Raw genomic sequence first — 18,691 nt, forward strand, 5'->3', positions numbered from 1 at the left:
CTCCCTTGGTGGTAATGTTGCTAATTTTGAAGGTGAAAACAAAAGATGACATGACAAGGTTAGTTTCAAACAGTGTTCAAGGAATAGTAACCAAAAATGTTGGGAAATGTCAGGCACAACTGATCTTTAATGTTTAAAGTGATGAGGAGTCCATGATTGTGAGACCCTTATCATGCTAGAAATCTATCTGATATGAAGAATAAGCTGAAAAAAAAAAAATTGTTTAGAAGTACACCTATGTGATATCACATTAGAAAATTATTTTGTAAATTTGTAGAGGAAATATGTTGCATCAGTATGCAGATGAACATTAAAAATGACTATATACTAACAGCATTCACCTTGGGAAAGAATAAAAATGAAACTACCACAGACAAAACCATGTCCATTACTTGTTGGTTTTGAAAGTCTGTGAACAAAAATCAAGGTATTAAGAAATTTGAGAATGGCTTAAGAAATAGAAAAATCTATATGCAACAAGAACTGTCTCCTGCCCAGAGAACTGAACTGAAGCAGCTGGTGGAGCAGGCCAGAGAACAGGAAAGCAATGATACATCAGGAAATCTTTTATACAGACTACAAGGACCTCCAGGACACATGTGGATAAAAACAAATCAGGAAGCACCAAACCTAAGAACAAAATCTTCGAGTATCAGACATAGGATAACTGGCATACACATGTAGACTCATTGGTAAACAAAATGGAAGAACTCAAGTTTAAGAATAAAAAATGCCCTAAGAAAACCCAGATATAATAGCAATAGTGGAAGTGAAACCTAAGATGACAAGATTTAAACATGGATTCAGAAAAAGTAAACTGCCTACGGTACCTCAAGCCTGCGTTTATCAAACGCTGACCTCCTACTTTTCTTTTTTGGTTTCGGCGTGGAATGCTTTGTAGTGGCTGCAAAAATTGAGGGCACGGCATCAGGTTTTAGGTGTCTCCTGGTCTTCTCCATAAATCCAATCGATAACGCTAGATTCATTTCGAAGCATTCCTCTTCGAAGTGGTCAGAGCAAAGTTTTGAAAACTTCGAAGGCTCCCACAGTTTGCCCGGTCTTTTGCCTGCTCTGTTCACCTTTCTTATCCATTCCGATCGTCGGCCTGGCTCCGTAGGAAATTGAAAGAAACTCTTCCCACTTCCACTACCATTGTTGCAGCCTACGGCAACGCAGTACACCATTATTATCACAATTTTGTGACAATAAAATAAAAAATTAAATTGAGACACTCAAGAGACGACACACGACTGACAATGGCAAAATGCAAAAGCGATACAATGCACTCCCAGAATAGCAATATTGTTTGGCAACTGTGACATCACGAACGCGGAATTCCCCCGAACGTTTCCGAAGCGCATGGGCGGGTTGTTTCAAATAGCAGACGACGCAATGGAATAAAGACAAACAACTGTTTTTGCCAAATTTGATCAGATGTAGATGGTGGAATTATATAGAATACTGTCAGAGGAACAGATATACCAAGCTTGTTGGATCTTGTAATTATAAATGAAGAAGATTTGGTATACACTGTTGAGATTATGGCACCATTGGGCAAGAGGGATCACAGTATGTTCAAAATTAACTATAACTGCTACACTGAACGATATCGAAATACTCGTAGAATGTACCTACATGATAAAGGTAACTACTCTGCCATGAAGGATCTGTCAGGAGATTGGGTACACTAGATTAGGGAAGCAGATGGCCTAGAAAATCAGTGGCTGCTATTCAAGGAGAAAATTAAAGAAACAGGGACAAGACACATACCAACTAAAGTATTCTCTGAACTTTCAGTGATGAAAGACAAATCCAATTTAGACAAAATTACTATAGAAGCTATAAGAAAGAAACACAGATGCTGACAAAGATACATGGAAACTCGGGATTGTAACAAACAAGGAATATGCAAGGCAACAAAATAAAATTAAGAAATTGCTATGTAATAATAATAATAAGATAGAAAACTGTGTAGTGCAAGAAGCAAAAACAAATCTTTAGAAATTTCAGAGGTATGTCAAGGTTAAACTGAAGAACGCAACTAACATCCCTGACCTTGAAGATGAAACTGAAGGGAGTAAGAACCTGTACACAAATGATATACAGGAAGGAATAACATTATCCAATTTTTTTGCATCGGTCTTTACAAGGGAAAGTGACACTAATGATCTGACCTTTGAACAGCGAATTCCAGAATCATTCTGGGTTTTTCCCAGAAGGCACGCAGATAACAATTTGTCTGAGGTCAGCCTCTTATATTCACCCAACACTCTCTGACGTAGTTCACTTGGTAATACGAAGCTCACTTTCATAGTTTTGTGGGATGGAATGGGCTGGTCATTTGCAATTGCTCTTTGATAGAAACAATAACTGTCTTTTGATTGAGGGCATAATTGTTGTGCGTTACTGTCTGAGGAAGAACAGTGCAGGAATGACGCTAATATGTCCCTTCTCATACCCTCTACACTCCCTCCAACGTGTCGCCTAATTGCTGCACTGTAATATTTTTGCAATTTCATTATTACCACATCAGTGAGCTTCCCTTTACCTCCCATCTCTTTCACTCGTCTTATTTTTCCCTTTTTTTTTTTCTTTCTGCCACAACTTGATCACGTATTTTTCTCAGTGCTGTGCCTAATCTTTTTCCTACGTGATTGATACATTCTCCTTTCTCCACATTTACACCGTCATATGGTCCTTTTCCATCATTGCACAGACAGCATTATAGGCTGAACTATCACCATCTGATATGAAAACAGTGTACTATCTAATATTTCTATCTAAACTTCTACTGAACAGTGTCACGGCTGCTGCAGCTTCCATCCCACCAGAACTACCTACATAATTTTTCAGGCACGCACTCTTATGATCAGACAGCCACTTATCATACTGTTCTTTGCTTATTTTTCCATGTTTCATACTATTTCTTTCTTTATACACTGTTCGCAGAGTTTACTAATTGTCTCATAATCAAGAACACACCCCGTTTCGGCTTCTATCACAGCCCCGACTCCCAGCTTGCTTGTATGCCCACGTTTTTGCCACGACCCGTCAAAAATCACGTTCATATAATAAATCCCATTTTGGTCAGCAGAATAATGCTGTTTAGCAGTTTCTATACTACTGTTCAACACTTCTTTCACCTTTTCTTTTGTACAATCAATTACTACTGACTAATATTTTGTATACTGATCAGGAGCGCTTTTCATGCTCATGTTTCCAGAGAAATTGTTATATCCAACCCTCCCTAATCCTACGTCCATTGTGCTATATACCACCAATGTTGTAATAGGAGTTTCATTCACCTGTGAGTCTATCAGTCTTTTTTTACAGTCTTGACACTGTAAATCAATTTTATAATCCATATATTTATTATGGAAGCTTAGGTTCAGCTTCCCAAAGCATTCACTGCACACGACTTTCGAAAACACTTCCTGGAGGTAGCTTTTCCTAAATATAATGTTTTCGTCTTCAACTACTCTCTTTTTCTCTGTGTTTGATGAATGTGAAATTGCCAATTTCCTCTTCGTAGCAGATGAGGTTGGGGTTTCAGCAGATATTGTTGAGCTGGACCCAGGGCGAGTGATAGAGATGTCTTCTCGTAAAGCTTTTTTGCATTTCCTTGCAAACTCTGCTTTTTTTCTCTGCTGTAAAGTGCTCTTCTTCACCCCACCCATGGTTACTGTTGGTAGAATAAATGAATATTGGTTACTGATGGTATAATAAAATGAAGATTATGATATTGCATGGGATGCTAAAGGCAACTCCAGTTTGCCAGATGTCGCCAATAATTTATCTATTTCATTTTATATATAAAGAAAGAAACTGAATTGAGCTGTAATATTTTGTCAATGTGTTACCACTATTATAGAGAATCTTTTGAAATGCTTACCTGTTGGTAGAATGAAATAAGATGATACGATCGCGTGCGTGAATTGAAGTTTCGTAGGAAGCTACTGTTGTAAATATAGGTACGGGCACAAAATAAAAAAAAAATTAACCCTTAAATTATTGTTACATATGAAAGACAACTTTATCAGAAACAAAATGCTTTTTAAATTTTTGAAATAGCTTAGAAAATAAGGGAGATACGATTTTTTGAATTATTTTTTTAGCCCGCATTTTTGGCTAGACTTTACCATAACAAAATGTTAGAATTAAGGGTGGTAATTTTTAAGGATTTCGGTAAAGAAATACACATTAACTCTAAACCACTGGTCCAATTTTATTAAAATTCGGAATACATGGGTTTTATGGATCAACAAATCACATGAGCATGTCAAAAACAATGTGAGACATCTCCATCATACCATATTTGCCTTTTCATGGCAACCATGAAGTTGTCAATTTTCAGATTATCATCAATAAAATCCAAACCACTGGTCCAATTGACATGCAACTTGGCATGTGAAGGTTTTATGGGCCAATAAATCACCTGAGCATGTCAACAACATTGCAGGACCTTTTTCTTATACCACTCTTACTAACATCTATCATGTTGCCATGGCAACTGTTGTCAATTAAGAAATAATCAATAAAGTCCAAACAGCTGGCCCAATTGACATGCAACTTGGCATGTGAAGGTTTTATGGGTCAACAAATCACCTTGCAGGGCCTTCTTCTTATGCCATTCTTACTAACACCTATCATGTTGCCATGGCAACTGTTGTCAATTTAGAAATAATCTATAAAATCCAAACCGCTGGCCCAATTGACATGCAACTTGGCATGTGAAGGTTGTATGGGTTAACAAATCACCTGAGCATGTCATTGACATTGTAGGACCTTCTTCTTATACTATTCTTACTAACACCTATCATGTTGTCATGGCAACTGCTGTCAATTTAGAAATAATCAATAAAATCTGAACCGCTGGCCCAATTGACATACAACTTGACATGTGAAGGTTTTATGGGTCAATAAATCACCTGAGCATGTCAACAGCATTGCAGGACCTTCTTCTTATACCATTCTTACTAACACCGATCATGTTGCCATGGCAACTGTTGTCAATTTAGAAATAATCAATAAAATCCAAACCGCTGGCCCAATTGACATACAACTTGGCATGTGAAGGTTTTATGGGTCAATAAATCACCTGAGCATGTCAATAACATTGCAGGACCTTCTTCTTATACCATTCTTACTAACACCTATCATGTTACCATGGCAACTGTTGTAAATTTAGAAATAATAAAATCCAAACCGCTGGCCCAATTGACATGCAACTTGGCATGTGAAGATTTTCATAAAGCCCGATTCTTCAAAAGCAAACAAATATTCACTGATTCAAACGCAAATTTGGTTATCAACCTCGGCATATTAGTTTTCCGAGTAAAAATATCAAGGTAAGGCATCAATAAGATATTATTTTGATGTAAGAATTTTTTTAACCTATTTTCTCCCGGTTATGAGCAGCTCAAGATCGTTAGGTATTATACACTTGCAATTTGTTGACCCAGACACCTTCACATGCCTAGTTGCATGTCAATTGGGCCAGTGGTTTGGATTTTATTATTTCTAAATTGACAGCAGTTGCCATGGCAACATGATAGGTGTTAGTTAGAATGTTATAAGAAGAAGGTCCTGCAATGTTAATGACATGCTCAGGTGATTTGTCGACAAATAAAACCTTCACATGCCAAGTTGCATGTTAATTGGGCCAGCGGTTTGGATTTTATTGATTATTTCTAAATTAACAACCTATAATGTTACCATGGCAACTGTTGTCAATTTAAAAATAATCAATAAAATCCAAACCACGGGCCCAATTGACATGCAACTTGGTTGATTGATTGATTTATGGATTTTTTGGCTTGAAGGCCAAATGCCGGAGCCGGTAGGCCATTCAGCGCACATGCAACTTGGCATGTGAAGATTTTTGGGTCATTTCTTGACCAAGTGTATATTACCCAACGATTTTGAGCTGCTCATATACGGAAGAAAATAGGTTAAAAAACAGTTGTCTTACATTACAATAGATTATTATTGATGTCTTACCTTAATATTTTTACTTGGAAAACTAGTTTGCCGAGGTTGATAACCAAATTTGCGTTCGAATCGGTGAATATTTATTTCCTTTGAAAGATTTGGGCATACACTTGTATAATAACAAGATAATTTGAATGTCCTGCGCATGCGCTGAATGCTCAAAACATTCAAACTAACCCACACAAAATCAAACTGGTCGCAAAAGATGGCTTTGTAAACAGAACCAGCGCGGTGATGACGTCATGATTGTTTTCGCGCGTACCTAGTAAATAGCTGATTATGAGTGTACAATTGGTCAAATTGTCAGATACCTCCATACAAGTTGTCAGATATCTCCATAGATATTAATTGCAATAAACAAAACAAAACTGGCTATTGAAATTTTGACTTTATTTCAATATACAGAATGTTTTTTCATGCAATGGGGTTGCCAGAGGTCGCCAAAAATTTATTTTTTTGTGGCTATGGCTCCCTAACCAGCTCAACCAAGTTGAAGTATAAGAGGAAGTAGTGCAGCAACACCTGACACACCTGAAATTGACAAGTCACCAGGACCTCACTCAATTCATCCAAGAGTGCTTTGGGAGATGAGACATGAGATAAGTAAGGCTCTAACTATTATCTATAACAACACTCTCCTAACTGGCAAAATACCAATGGACTGAAAGACAGCCAATATTAGTGCTGAAAACTACAGATCAATAAGTCTCACATGCATTACTTGTAAAATATTAGAAAAACAATAATCAGATCAAATATACTTAATCATATGGAAAAAAATAATCTGCTAAGCATTGAACAATATGAATTTATTGAAGGGCATTCCATAACTACAATTACTTAAGGTGCTTGATATATGGACATTAACTCTAGAAAGTGGTAACAGTGTGGATGTGATGTATCTGGACTTTATGAAAACATTTGATGCAGTCTCCCACAACAGACTATTGACCAAACTAAAAATGTATGGAATAACTGGACAAATATACAGATGGCTTAAGACATTCTTACTTGGAAGAAAGTAAAGAGTTATTGTTAATGGAGAAGAATCTGAATGGCAAGAAGTGTTAAGTGGGATACCACAAGGAAGTGTTTTAAGGTCCTGTGCTTTTCATCATCTACATCAATGACTTGCCAGATGCCATAAAATCTGATGTTTATCTTTTTGCTGATGATACTAAACTTTTCAGAACTATATCAAGTCCAAATGACAATAACATATTCCAAAAAGACATAAAACACCTCTATAAATGGTCTGACAAGTGGCTGCTAAAACTACATCCAGGTAAATTTAAAATAATGTATTTAAGTGGGCAACAGACTGAAAACAATTATGATCACAGATATAGTACATATAACTGCTCAGATGGCATAATTCCATCAGAATTAAAATATACACAAGAAGAACAAGATCTAAAAGTATTAGTGGACAATGAATTAAAGTTTGAAGGCCATATACAATGCTAAGTCAACAAAGCCAATCAAACTCTGGGTGTGGTACTCCCCAAGGTAGGCGTAGCTCCTCTTGGGGATCGGTGCCACCTGCGTAGAGCCGGTAGCCAGGGGTAGATGCTGCCGTTTGGCCCCCTGCATGGGCTCCTAATCTCAGTGAGACACACCACAACACCCTTCAAATCATACAAAACAAAGCCCTAAAAACAATTACAGGCTGCACAAATACAACACCTACAGACCATTTACACCATGAAACAAAAGTCCTCAAAGTCAAGGACCACCTCGACATGAGAGGCACACAAACACTTGCCGCAGCCACCACAAACACATTACACCCGCTACACTACATAGCAGAACACCCACACACACCAAGAAACATTAAAACAACACCCAAAGACCTTTATCACGCACAGATACTCTCTTCTCTTCCTCCACAACCACCAAATACCAGCCTCCAGAAACATATTCATAATCATATCACTCACCGCTCCATTAACACACTGAAAGACAACACACTGCTGCATGCCAGACCCCCTGATATCCACCCTTCTGAATCCTCTCTCCCACGAAAGGACAGAGTCCACTTGGCCAGACTGCGGTGCGGTCACCACCCAGCACTTCTAAGCTACCAGAAGAGGCTGGATGACCGCATTGTGAACAGCTGCCCAGGATGTAACACTTCACCCCATACCATACAACACATAATGGAAGACTGCATTATACACAATCATGCACGCAAACAACACAACATACGCTCTATAAAGGATTTGTGGGAAAACCCAGTTTCGGCTATGGCATTCCTTGGGGAGACGGGACTGCTCGGACAGACAGTCAAGGGAACGACAACATCAACAACAACAACTCTGGGTGTCAACACATGGATTTAAAAATGTTTCATTTGCTGTTTATAACTATGGTAAGACCCATCTTGGAATATGCCCAAGCAGCCTGGAGCCCTTGGAGGAAAAAAGATATTAGAGCTATAGAAAATGTCCAAAGAAGATCCACAAAGATGATTCCCGGTTTGAAGAACCTAACATATGAGGAAAGACTGAAAAAAATAGATTTACCATCATTAGTTTATAGAAGAGCTAAGAGAAATATGATAGAGGCATATAAGATGATGCATGGCAAATATGAATAAGAAGCAACACCACTTTTGATGACTAGGGAACAAGTAACAAGGGGACATGGTTACAAGCTGTACAAGAGGAGAGCCAAAAATATGTTGGGAAAGAAATATTTTACATATAGGATTGTGGACGCCTGGAACAGCCTGCCTACCCATGTTGTACATGCTCCTACTAAAGCTTCCTTTGAATGTCGTCTGGACAAGTACTGGGACACACAAAATATCAAGTTTGATTTTGAAGCAACTCTCAATGTCACCAGAAAAACGATCAACGAGGAACTGGATATAGGGGCCTAATGGTTTGCATCCAATAACAGCATAACCAATAGCGACAATTTTGCTTATTCACGCTTCCAGAAAGGTGGAAGTGGGCCTCGCCACTGCTGAAAAAAGTTGACGGTTCGGGGATGCGGTTCAACATTTCCTGGCAGTAATTCCTGCGATTTTCAAAGTCAATGAGCTTTAATTCTTGAACAATCATTATTTTGTATGGATGGAACGATAAATCGTAACGCAATATCCGCCTTAAAGATCGGTTAGACATGGCCAATGCAAGTGAATGCTTCCAGGCAGAGCGTCTTGGTGACTGTTTGACAGCTGTTTTAACTAAGGCCACATTTTCCGGTGTTCCTCAGTTTTTGGTCTTCCACTACCCCTAGATCTTCTTGTGGAACCAGTATCTTCCAATGCTTCAACTCAACGCCTGATTAGCTTGCCATCAGGGATGGGACCATGACGTGGAATGTTGAAGTGCAGGCGGAAGGCGCGCTGGGTGGCGACGACAGAACGGCCATTTTCGAGATACGTGCGTACTGCAAAGCTGCGATGTTCACCCAAGGCATGGCTGCTACTGAAAACGACGGGGTTTGGTGGTCACAACGAGACCACACACATCTTACTATCACCACCACAGCCGTTTCGCGCGCCTTTCAAAACTCGGGCATTTGATTTGCCCCACCCTGTATTAATAAGTAAACACAGCAAAGTAATATAATTTTTTCATGACAGAAATCAATAACAAAAAACCTTGTTGAAAGGAAATATACTACCGAACGAAACAGCGAGCATAGCATCGAGACGCCATGTTGTCTGTCCAGTCCACATTGTGCACCGGCTATTCTCCAACTCCAGGTGACGTTAATAAGCGCTGTTACATAGGCAATAGGGCTTCCTTCAAGGTATGCAGCAACTCTATTTCCCACAGTCCGATCGAATAATTAATCAGGTCGTCAGCATCCGTGACGACGACAACGACCCGGATGATCTTTAGAATTATTGGTACCGCATTACTAAATACCGATTAAGTTACATAAGTTAGGTAGGTTAGAATAGACGAATTTGTCATAATTTCATTCTTCGATCTCGGCATCTATCAACACAAACATGGTGTATCATTCTCCCACCGCGACTTTTACTAACGAACGAAGTTGCGGCAGCTGAATGATTTGCCAAGTTTGTTTTGATAGATGCAGAGGTCGAAATGAAAGGATGATAAATTAGTATATTCTAACCTAACCTACCTTGCCTAAACTGCGTAACCTAACCTATATTAACCAATTCGGTAACTGAAATTCTAAACATCATCCTGGTCGTCGTCGTCACGGATGTTGACGGCCTGAATATTATTGTACCTCGAGCAATTAACAGACGATAGCAGAACCCTGAATTCTCTCATAAAGTCCAAGGAAGCCCTATTGCTTTTGTAACAGCGCTTATTAACGTCACCTGGAGTTGGAGAACACCCGGACCACAACGTGAAAGCTATCATCTGATAGTGACTGGACTGGCATGGCGTCCGTACCGTATCCTAGCGGCTTCGTTCGTTAGTAAATTTGCTTGTAGATTTTTTTTTCCGTCAAGAAAATCTCATATTACGTTCATGTATTATAATTTACAAAGTTAATATTTAATTTTCTAATTCTATATCGCGTAGGTGTGCACAACTACAATAATACCATAAATCTGTTTTAGCAACTTTTATGTTATTAATTCCCGCCAAGAAAAACGTATATTATGTTGATGTATTATAATTTACAAAATTAATTTTCTATTGTTATATCGCGGAGGTGTGCACTTTAAAATTTTACCAAAGGTTCTCACATTTATGGGCTCCGTAAGATTAAAACGCGTACAGCTTCGATATTCTGTGAAGTACGAGCATCTCTCGGTCGTCCAGTCGGTTTCTTTATTACTAAGAGCAGATCCAGTCTCTTCAAAGTGTTCAATCCAAGTTTTTATCTCCTGTTTCGAGGGAACCCGACCATGACGTCCTAGGCTGGAAAAACGTCGAAACTCCCTTTGCGCCCCTTCCAAACTATCATTGTTTTTGTAAAACATTTTTATAGCGTAAGCACGATGTTCACCGTTCCACTGCTCCATAATTACTAGATGGAGTGTGTCTGTTTAGTGTTTACTGTTCAAGGCTCCTGTTCCGCAGTGCTGCCAATTGTACATGGCTGCCACTACGCATTTCAAAAGTTCCTGTTTTTCTGTGTCGCCCTCACCTTGTCTGTGTGTGCGTATATATATATATATATATATATATATATATATATATATATATATATATGTATGTATATATATATATATATGTATGTATATACACACACACACACATATATATATATATATATATATATATATATATATATATATATATATATATATATATATATATATATGGGGGGGGGGAAGGATGGGTAAAGTGGCCACTCTAAAGGTTTAATGAATTTTGTGAACGTTTTAACCAACAATATGATATAAAACATACCAATAGTAAATTCAACATCTGAAGTTTCAATTGCTATTGTATTTTTTATGTTAATATTTGTTTCGGTGTACATGTTACTTAAAAATATATATAAAGTGGCCACTTTGCCCATCTAGGTCGGGTAAAGTGGCCAGAGTGTGGCCACTTTACCCGCATAGGTTAATGAAAAACTCAGCCCCGCCACTGCCACCACTTCAGCCACAGCCCCGCCACTGGGTCCAGCCACTGCCACCTCTACAGCCAAAGCTCCGCCACTGGGTCCAGCCACAGCTCTGCCACTGAGTCCAGCCACTGCCACCTCTTCAGCCAAAGCTCCGCCACTGGGTCCAGCTACTTCTTCCTCTTCTGTTGAAATTTGTTCATTTTCACAGTCTGCTTCGTCTTCAGCAACAATGAGATCATTGTTCTGAGGGTTCATCAGAATGTCAGACACTTCTGCAGCTACAAAATCAACATCAGAAAACACACCAGGCTCCAAAGGGAAGGATTCCGCACTTGCGAAACCCATTGAGAGCTGTAGCAGGAACAGCTGCGCACAAAAATGCCTCTGCAAGAAGTCTACTAATTTGGAACTGTGTAATGGTCCTCCCAGGGTTGTTGCAGAGGAACTTCTCACAAGTTTGAATAGCCTTGAAGGGAGTTATAAGACACATCTAGTGGTTGCAGCTTATGGCTACAGTGGGGAGGCAAACATACCACTGTTGTGTGATTTTCCCTGGCCTTTTCAATAAACACCATGTTCTTAGTGTGGCTGGCATGACCATCCAAAATTAGAAGAGCTGGATCTTCTGCTGAAGGCTTGGCATATTTCAAAAAATGGTCAAACAATTGCAAAAATATATCTGTTTTCATCCAGCCACTGGGATTGCAGGCAAACTCACAACCAGGGGGAGTTCCATCTTTAAGCTCTGCCTTCATTTTTTTCTTGGGAATATAACAAATGGAGGAATAAAAGTGCGCCCAGCAGACATGTAGACTGCAAATGTCGAGAGTAAGCCTTTCTCTACAGAAGTTATTGCCCCAACCTGCCTTCTTCCTTTCAAAGAGAATACTATGGAGTTACGAGTTTGAACAGTCAGAAGGCCGTTCTCATCGACATTGTACATCCTATGAGGAGGATGGAAGTGGTTGTCTTGCACTGTTTTAAGAATATTAAAAAAAATTACATTGTGCCGTTACGAGAGGTAACGGGGCTTTTTTATACGTCCGTGTATCCCCATGTTTACATATCTTTTTGTCGTAAGGCTCGTTTCCCCTCGGAAGAGGTTTTCAAGTTTGTTTTTCGTAATGCTTTAATTTAAGTATGCTGCGAGCAGAAGCTTCGTCTGCTTAAGAATACTATCGTTGTAAGTTGTCTGCAAGCTGTGCTGCAAGATAACATCTCATTATTTGTGCAACGTGCACTTAAAGAATTAGACTTAAGAAGGTGTGTAAGAACCGGCTACTGTGGTGTGATGTCACGTCACCTCTAGGCGCCAGTCTTGGTCCGATCTAGAAAGATGTACACACCCCACGCCTAGCCAAACAATGTAAGTCTTAAAACTCTTTGTATTTGAGGTTTAGAGTATTCTAGTGCATCCTTTGTAATACCCTCTTCTTGTGTAGCCTTTAGCCTATAGTAATTATAGTACTTTTTACAGTTTTTCATCAATTCCAACGTATTATCGAACGATGGATCAGATCTGCATTAAATACGCATCAAATATCCCCGTGATTCTATAACCTTCAGTCCCAAGTCTGTCTACGTCACGGACGCTATGATGTTGACTGTCTATTTGATCTGCGGAGTCCCAGTTGACTCCGCCAAAATGAAAAAATGGTTCGATAGAAACGAACAGATGAAGAAAGCATAGGAATGAGGTTTCGGCCAGACCACGCCCTGCACGCCGTTGCCACGTCTAGATTCCCCTCGTCGTCACCACATGAACTTGATGTGCCGCCTTCCCGGCATAAGTTGCGTGTGTACACTTAAGTGTAGTGGCGCAGATTAAGTGTAGTGGCGCAAGTTAAGTGTAATGGCGCAAGTTAAGTGTAGTGGCGCCAAAGTGTAGTGATCTTGTGTCGTCTTAGTGATCGTATCGGCGCGCGAGTGTGATGTGGCAACAACGTATGGTTGCCAAGTCCCAACAGTGTTTACATAACAAACCTGGTCGCAGTTAAGCATGTGTTTTTCCTTTGAAGGCAAGCTACCTTGCCTAAAATCCTGTCATATGTTAATATAAGCATGCGACTAATGTGCATTTTTAGATTGAACCAAATGTAGGGTTTAATCTGTTGTTGTCTACCTCAATAGTCGTATAGTTAGGAGTGTGGTAACGTACTCCGTGGTTTTCGATTAAGTTCGAGTTTTCCTTGTCTTCTTTATCATATTACTGTCTTGTCTCTCACTGTTTCTCTCGCTTGGCAATATGTCTTCCAACCACAGTATAGATGAAGGACCCGTCTCCGGTAGGGTCAGAGTACTCACGGCTGAAGGGCAAGAGGCCTTTCAGAGAGCGTCTGATCAGCATGAAGAGAGGGTAAGGGCGAGTAGAGAAGGAGTACAAGCCTTATTGGAAGAACCGAATCATAGTCCTTGGTTGTATAAGGCCCATGCTGTGTACCAGGATACTGTAAAAAGGTATCTGGAATTCTTAATGCGTGAACGTACTTCAGAAAGTCTGGCTCGTGCTGAATCAGTGAAGCACGAAGACAGGGATTTTCAGGCATCTTTTCGTCAGGTAATCAGTAATTATGCTTCCTCTTCCTCAGTTGAAGTCACGGAAGAGGAACACCACACTGAACCGTTTTTACAAGATGACCCGAAGTCCAGTCAAGTTCCTTTATCCCTCGTCGACCACTCTGAGTTTTGTATGCCCCCTTCCATGAAGGGCAGTTCAAGAAGGTCGGTTAGGTCAGGTCGTTCCAGTAGCACCAATGTTAGTATTGCAAGGAAGCAACGAGCCAAGGTGGAGACCGCTCGTATCAGAGTCAAGTTTGCCGAACAGGAGGGTCAGCTTATGCAAGAGAAGGCTGAATTGCAGACCAAGTTCAAAGTTATGACACAGCAAAAGGAGTTAGAAGAAGCCGAAGCCGAACTTAGGCACTTAGGAGCCGACGATGATTGGGAAACATGCAGTGACTGGGACCAATTAAAAGGTACAGTCGCTACCCGCACCCAACTATATGTGGAGCAACAGGGTGGTATAGTCGAAGTTTCCGCTAGTCAGAAGGATCCGGTAGGCTTGAATCCTGAAAGCCCTGTTTTCAAGCCCTGTTCTGATTTCAGAGTTAACTCACAGCCTGCTAACAATGTTCCATTCAGTTTTGAACCTCGTATCGAAAAAGTAAAGGTGAGGTCTGTGCAACCTGCGCAGCAACCTGTTGCTAACCATGTTTCTTATGCGTCACCACCTGTAGTAAAACCTCCTCGGAGTGCATCTCCTAGATTGGGGACAACCTCCAATTCTGCCGATTTGAGCAAGTTCTTCTTGCGGAAGGATTTACTTCTTAGCAGGCTGTCTACGTTTGATGATACTGCGGAAGATTATGCTGTTTGGAAAGAGAGTTTCAAGGAAGTCGTGCAAGAGTTAGGCACCTCATGTAAGGAGGAAATAGACCTGTTAGTTAAGTACCTAGGTCCTGAGTCTAAAGAATGGGCCCGTACAACTAGAAACTCAAATGCCAAGAATCCAACCCTGGCGTGCAGTAGAATTTGGGAGCGCTTGGATGACAGGTTTGCTGCCCCTTCGATCATTGAGACTTCAATTAAAAAGAAGCTCACCAACTTCTCTAGGATTTCACCTAGAGACACCTTAAGGTTATACGACCTGTGTGACATTCTGTACCAGATAGAAGCCTTGAAGGCTAACCCTGTATACAGTACACTGTTTGCATATTATGACGCCTCGTCAGGCATCAATCCCATTGTCGCAAAACTTCCACCCTGTATACAGAAAGCGTGGACTGGCAGAGCCATGAACTACAAGACTGCTCACGGTGTGCCGTACCCACCTTTCTCCTTCTTCATTGAGTTTGTGAAGGAGATGGCAAGGGTCGAGAATGATCCATGTTTCTCTTATCAAAGCCTTGGAGCCGATGGTTTTGTGAAACCAGAGAAGCCACCTCCCTCTAAGTTTCCTCAAGTGCGTGTGAAGAAGACTGACACCATGTTGTCCAGTGGCAGTAAGTCGACCACGGGCGCTGACAGGTATGTTGGCGCCGCTAGTCCTACCGAGCAAAGAAAGGCAGAAAAGGGAGATTTTTGCGTCTACCATGATGCCTACGTACACCATTTGGATTTCTGCAGGGCTTTTCGCACCATGTCTGTGAGCGAGAGGAAGGTTTTCTTAAACGATAAAGGAGTGTGCAACAAATGTTGCAAAGGTAACCATCCTCCTTCCAGCTGTAAGGAGAAGACCTTCTGCAAACTCTGTAAGGCCCATACTCATGTGACTGCCTTACATCACGATGAACCCAGGTCGAAGAGGAGTTCGACTCAAGCGGTTACACAGCATGGAAGGGAGGTTGCTCAAGATAAAACACCTCGCTCCCCTGTAGTCAATCAAGTGCCGCTTCCAAATGTTCTTACCCCCATAGTAAAGACTCAGGGAGGGGAGGATGCTGCGGTCAATTCCAAATGTACCTTGATATGCAGTAACCCCACCTCCATGAGTAAGTCCTGCGCCAAGACCTTCTTGGTAAAGGTCTATCCTGAAAGTAAGCCAGAGCTCGGAGTGTGGTGTTATGCCATCCTAGACGATCAGTGCAATTGCTCTTTAGCAAGGTCTGAGTTTTTCGATTTGTTTGACAAGCTGAGCAAACGGGTTTCATATCGTCTAGCTACCTGTGCAGGTGTAACGGGCGCTTCTGGGCGCACCACCAAAAATTACACCATCGTGTCTAAGCATAACTCACAAGAGGTACATATCCCTCAGTTAGTGGAATGCGACAGCATTCCCAATGTAAGAGAAGAGATACCCACCCCCGCCATAGCTCGTGGTTATCCCCATCTGTCCGACCTGGCCGAATGTATTCCACCTCTGGTTCCTGAAGCTGAGATTCTACTCATCATTGGTCGAGATGTGCCTTCAGCTCATTACATTTTTGACCAGAGAATTGGACCTGTCAATGCCCCTCTAGCTCAACAGACCAGTCTGGGTTGGGCAATCATTGGGGAAGTGTGTCTCCATGGCACTTGTAGGCCTCCTGTCATTAGCAGTTTCAAAACATCCTTTGTACATGATAGACGTCCCTCTATAGTCGCACCATGTGGTAACCAGATTCATGTTTCTGAAGTAAAGGATGATTTGTTCAAGGTAACCAAAGATGATGACAAGGCTGCCCTGTCGATTGAAGACAGGAAGTTCTTGGATGTTATGAACTCAGAGTTCCGCAAGGATCAAAGTGGTCATTGGGTCGCGCCACTGCCTTTCCGTCCCAATGTTGTAGCCACCAGTAATAATAGAGACTTTGTGTGGCACCGCACACTGTCTCTCCATCGTAGCCTCAGCACAAAGCCTGAAAAACGTCAGCATATGATGGCCTTCATGCAAAAGATGTTAGATCGTGGGCATGCTGAGGTTGCACCACCATTGAAGTCTGATCAGAAGTGCTGGTATCTTCCATTGTTTGGGGTGTACCACCCTAAGAAACCTGACAAGATCAGGGTTGTGTTCGACTCTTCTGCCAAATCCAGAGAGTTCTCCCTAAATGATATGCTGATGTCAGGTCCTGATATGACAAACAGTATTCTCGGGATTCTTCTACGTTTCCGTCAGGAAGCTGTAGCAGTGGCAGCTGATGTAGAACAGATGTTCTACAATTTCAAAGTGAAGACTGAGCAAAGAGATTACCTCAGATTCTTCTGGTACAAGAATAATGACCCTGATGAAAGGTTGATTGAGTATAGGATGACTGTTCACGTTTTTGGGAACACGCCATCTCCCGCCATTGCCACCTATGGCTTGCGTAAGTCTGTAGAAGATGCCTCTCCTGAAGTTCGCTATTTCATAGAGAACAATTTCTACGTGGATGATGGGTTAGCATCTCTGCCAGATGCGGAGACTGCTTACAAGTTAATCCAAGACTCTAAGTCAGCACTCCAAGAAGGAGGACGCCTGCGCTTGCACAAGATCACTTCCAACAGTAAGGAAGTGCTGGAAAAGTTTGCCACCAGTGAGCTGGCTGATAACCTTCAGGAGCTGAACCTAACTTCTGACTCTATGCCTATGCAGTCTAGCCTGGGCCTCTTATGGGACATCCAAAGAGACGTTTTCGTCTATAAGTTCATGGATTCAGACAAGCCTTCGACAAAAAGAGGGATACTGTCTGTTGTAAATAGTCTGTTTGACCCCATGGGATTCTTAGCTCCAGTAATAATAGTGGGAAAACTACTCCTAAGAGAGATAACCAATCTAAAGTGTGGTTGGGATGAACCCATACCAGCTAAGATCCATACCAAATGGTCCAGATGGCTAACGTCCTTAAGGGACCTCAAGGACATAAGCATCAATCGTCAGTTTGCTAGTATTTCTTTGTCTCAAGCTCACAGGATAGAGCTTCATACCTTTTCAGATGCTTCCAGAGTAGCAGTAGGAGCTGTATCATATCTTAAGGTATTCAGTGATACCAAAAGCTACCAGGTGTGTTTTGTGAGGGGACAAGCTAAAGTAGCTCCCAACCATGGTCATACTATTCCCAGGTTAGAGTTGTGTGCTGCAGTGATGGCAGTTAATCTCAGCAATTCCATCTCGGATTGCTTGGACAAACCCTTAGACGCAAGGCATTTCTATTCTGACAGCATGATTGTCTTGGGCTATATTCATAATGAAAGGCGTAGATTTCATGTCTACGTGAGTAACAGAGTAGACCACATTAGGTCGTCCACCGAACCTAACCAATGGCATTATGTACCTACAGATTGTAATCCAGCAGACCTGGCTACCCGTGGTCTTGAAATAACCGACCTAAATCAGAGTGATTGGTTGTCAGGTCCCTCAAGCTTATTTGAGGATGTTGTATCCACCAGTGGAAGTTTTCCTCTTGTAAGCCCTGAGACAGATAAAGAAGTAAAGGTATCAGACTACACAATTGAGTCTGAACCCCTTGTTAGTGCAAACAAAAGCAATGTAGAGCCTGCAATTGCGTCATTAGCTCAGAGGTTCTCTAATTTCTCCTGTTGGAGGAGACTTGTAAGAGCGGTAGCTCTCCTTAAGCATATAGCCCGTTCTTTCAAACAAGGTAACAAGTGTTGTTCAGGTTGGCATATGTGCAACAAACATAAGTCACCCGATCAACTAGAAGATGCAGCTGATTTCATTGTTCAGACATACCAAAAGGATTATTTCTCGTCTGCCATGACT

The 18,691-nt window shown here is 41.1% G+C and overlaps 1 protein-coding gene across 4 annotated transcripts in view; it reads right to left on the minus strand.

Annotated features, from left to right (window-relative positions):
• Nucleotides 1-18,691, minus strand: part of LOC143034409 (uncharacterized) — a 34,851-nt gene that overhangs the window by 2,494 nt on the left and 13,666 nt on the right. The window contains exon 1 of one of the 4 annotated variants that reach the window (XM_076200416.1): nucleotides 3,306-3,698. The exons of 1 other annotated variant lie outside the window; for it this stretch is intronic. In XM_076200416.1, the coding sequence (XP_076056531.1) occupies nucleotides 3,306-3,677 (372 nt within the window). In that variant the 5' untranslated portion in view covers nucleotides 3,678-3,698. Of the gene's footprint in view, nucleotides 1-830; nucleotides 2,125-2,174; nucleotides 2,973-3,305; nucleotides 3,699-18,691 lie in introns of those variants that run through there. 2 more of the 4 variants (XM_076200415.1, XM_076200417.1) reach the window with 2 other exon arrangements.

This window comes from Oratosquilla oratoria, chromosome 17 (assembly GCF_046742065.1).
Source record: "Oratosquilla oratoria isolate Oo_2021 chromosome 17, ASM4674206v1, whole genome shotgun sequence".
NCBI lineage: Eukaryota > Metazoa > Arthropoda > Malacostraca > Stomatopoda > Squillidae > Oratosquilla > Oratosquilla oratoria.